The sequence below is a fragment of the Achroia grisella genome, unplaced genomic scaffold, assembly GCF_030625045.1.
Source record: "Achroia grisella isolate CSIRO2021 unplaced genomic scaffold, CSIRO_AGI_Agris_v1 utg2770, whole genome shotgun sequence".
Classification (NCBI taxonomy): domain Eukaryota; kingdom Metazoa; phylum Arthropoda; class Insecta; order Lepidoptera; family Pyralidae; genus Achroia; species Achroia grisella.
In genome coordinates, this window is record NW_026712764.1 from 177,375 (window position 1) to 180,888 (window position 3,514).

The window sequence follows — 3,514 nt, forward strand, 5'->3', positions numbered from 1 at the left end:
GTGTTAGAAAACAGTTGCAACTGTTTTACGTAATGAAGTTTATGAGTGAAACGGTTTCTACATATAGCTATGTGTATATACTGAGCAAATATAGGGCCTCTGAATATTACGAAATGTTTTAAGTATTGTTGTAATGAGTGTACCGAAAGCAATCCAACACCACTGTTAATCTATTCACAAGATATTTTTGTAAAATATATGTGTACTCTAGTAAACTGTCGTTTGAGTATTTGTACGGATAAGGCACTAGTCTTTAGATAAAATTTATAGGTTAATGTTGCTCATACACAGCCAATATTATAATTTACGTGTATTTTTGATAAGCCTAACTTTTTAGTGTTGCCAGCTTACACTAAGATCTCGTGCACTATTCAAAGTATTTACGATCGAACGCTGGCAACACACGTTATACAATCGTATCGTATGCGTTTACGACTATCTCTAATTTAATAATTTTTATTTTGTAACATCCGTCGATTTGAATTTATTTCAGAATTTATTTTTAATTTGTAAATAATTTATTTATACTATCAATATGATTATCACACATGTTTATTTCGTAGCGTTTAGGATTGATTTTACTTTATTGTAAAATGTTAACTTTGATTCAGTGTAAATAAATGTTTTAAACATCTTAATTCTCATCGTCGGTAATTGTAATCTACTATAGGAATTGAACAAAATAATAAAATATTAACCGGTTATGAGTATTTGCATATTTTGGGTTCTGGACTGTACCTATTTGTTGCCATTGCCCACAATATGTTACATACTTATTGTTAAATTTCTTTTTATAAATCTATAATTAAACTACACTGAATCAAAGTTTCCTAAGTATAAATGGGGTCGCCAGACTAGTTTCTATGCAGTATTTCGTAAACTATAAACAATTATAACAAGATATCATAGTACGATAGCGGCATCTGTCTTAGCTTTCAGCAGGCTGACCCCATCGTTGGTGAACTATTAGGCATGGTATATGTATACATAATAGTTGTATAGAGTAAGCAGAAAGTTGTTTCCTGTCGGGTTATATGTTATTGTTAGGATGGCATATCTGTAATAAATGTGTGTATATTGAGTTTATTTGTTTTATTACTTGTCGTACCTTTCCGATCCCAAGCCCAGTTTCACGGCATTTTAGCATTATTCTAAATAAAATTACGGTTAAAAATATTAAAGCCAATTTAAAGCATCAAACACCACTATATACAATGAAAACATTAAAAGCCAAATGTAGATTTTCAAGTTCAAATATTTGACCCGATTTTCAAGAAATTTGGTATGAAGGTAGATTGTATAGTAGAGACTATATTTTACCTAAAACAATGCAGATAACAATCAGCTATCCTACAAAAATCTATTTGGACTTTAGGTAATATGCTATACTAATAGAAGCTCACAATTTTAAGTAATAAATAATTTTATACAATACTTTGTTTTTCATTATCCTCCATTGAAATAAGCAGAAAGAATATGAATGAAACATAGTTATACAATAATATAGTTTATTAAATATTTATATACAATCTCCTTAAAGCTAGCTTTCAAGAACCATATTTGTATTTGTGTGTAAAACATTATGATTCCTAATATCAATGTAAACTGAATTATTACATTAGTTCATTAACATTTGTAAAGTAGGTGGCAAGTGTTTACTCTACCTTCTTTTTAAGACATTAAAAAATAAACTGAAGAATTGATAGGAGAATAAAAGCCATATTCATATTAATGCTGGAACTTAATAAACTATAACTAGAGAATAGGTATTAATAAAATCAGAGTTTGGTTTCTATCAGGTTTCTGATGTATGTATAAGTTATTGATTAAAATTTGCAATGGTCATATCATTATTTTAAGTTCTCCATTCAGCAGGGTAGGATTAAGTATGTTGAGACCCCATGATATGTAATGGACTGTTTAAAAAAGGATTTGAAAAGTCAAGTTGATGAATAGTTTCTTTCTTTCTTTCAAGATGAGTAAAAGTCCAAGGTTTTGCTCATACTGAAACATGCAACATAACCCATACATATTATAAAGTTCTATTACTTGCTACAGATTTTTTTTAAATTATTATAAAGCTGTTGACCGCAACTAGCCTTTACAGTATTACTAAATGATAGCGGCTAATTTCAAGTGGTATATCAATGCCAAGGAACAGCTTATGGAGTAGCCGAAGAACTTGTGCATGAAGAGATACAACTTTAGTCACCGTTGAGGATTCAAATCTTGACTCAGGCTGTCGTAATTTTAATCCCTCTGAATTGGATGGGGGATAGATCAGAGGGATAGTTCAGGTTATGTTATGAGTATTTAAATAACAGACAGCATGCATTGAAAAAAGCAATAATACAATACATATTTTCTTTGAGAATATAAATTTACTAATAAATTTTTCAAATGAAATAATTTAAAATTCCATTTCTCCTTTTACTTGCATAGGGCCCATAACAATGAAGGAGTCATAAGTAGTGCTGCCTAATGTGTCAACTGGCCTGCATATGATAGATGTAGTAAAATTTAACTTAGATTATGTACAGATCACAAACAATACACAATGTCTGTAAAAAGTGAATTATTTCTTTTCTCTTAACATCAGTCTTAGTGGTGCATATATGCGTAATCTGTAAAGAAAAAAATGTATGTTACAAGAAATCTTAAAATGTGTTATTTATTGCTTTGTTAATTGTTGTTAACGCATGAGGAATAATTACTGAAATTATGAATTTTGTCTAAAAGTTTGTATAACAAAATTCTAGAAGACAAACTAGAAATTTGTAAAATATATGAACTTACTAAGCCTTCTGTTTGTAGATAGCTCCGGTAATTGTGCCGTGTCGCTGAATAAGGCACTGTTTCTTATCTGTCTCCAGGCATACGGTGGGTGGTTTAAGGTTTGGTTGTATTTTACAGGCCTGCTCGGATATAGCCACAATTATTCCAGCGGAGTCCACGTGCGCAGTTCCTTTTGAAGCCAAACACAGGCCCTGGTGGTCTGCCACCAGGCAGCCATTTACGTCTGGTGCCAACATTATCTCTTCTATAACTTTATCTAGTTCTTTTTCCATTGTATATAAATATTACTACTAAATGTAACAAATATCTAGACTTTTCGAATAAGCGATAACTACGTGAACACTTGAGTTGAATGTAATATATATTTATCTACTTGTTTAGATTGAAACTAATAAAATGTAAATAGAATTGCAGGAAAATTGGAAAACAAAGAATCAACAACATGAAGTTAGTTTACTGTCATGTCATGTGTCTGTTTTTTTTTTTGGTTCTGTTTTTCCCTCATGTGTCTGTGTCAATTAATATTTAATTGTCAATGTCAACCAGTGTAGTAATTTTTTTGTGCTTTTATTTATCAATATGAAAGGCAAAGAGTCTAAGCTCATACAGCTGTTGACTCTCGTAACATTTTAGTGTTTTTAATTTTTTACTTTCTTCAAATATCTTCTACTATAAAGGATAATATATTTATCGCTTCGTTTATAATTTTTTTAATTAA

At 30.3% G+C, this 3,514-nt stretch overlaps 1 protein-coding gene across 1 annotated transcript; it reads right to left on the reverse strand.

Moving 5' to 3' along the window:
* Positions 1–1,508: 1,508 nt before the first annotated feature.
* On the reverse strand, positions 1,509–3,246 carry LOC131843075 (ragulator complex protein LAMTOR5). The gene is made up of 2 exons (XM_059191672.1): positions 2,797–3,246; positions 1,509–2,624 (listed from the first exon to the last, which is right to left on the reverse strand). Coding segments are annotated over exons 1-2 (273 nt in total). The 5' UTR covers positions 3,069–3,246; the 3' UTR covers positions 1,509–2,623.
* Between the last annotated feature and the right edge of the window lie 268 nt (positions 3,247–3,514).

Excerpts from the sequence above, each read along its gene's own strand:
- LOC131843075 (XM_059191672.1), bottom strand. The coding sequence starts at position 3,068 with ATGGAAAAAGAACTAGATAAAGTTATAGAAGAGATAATGTTGGCACCA.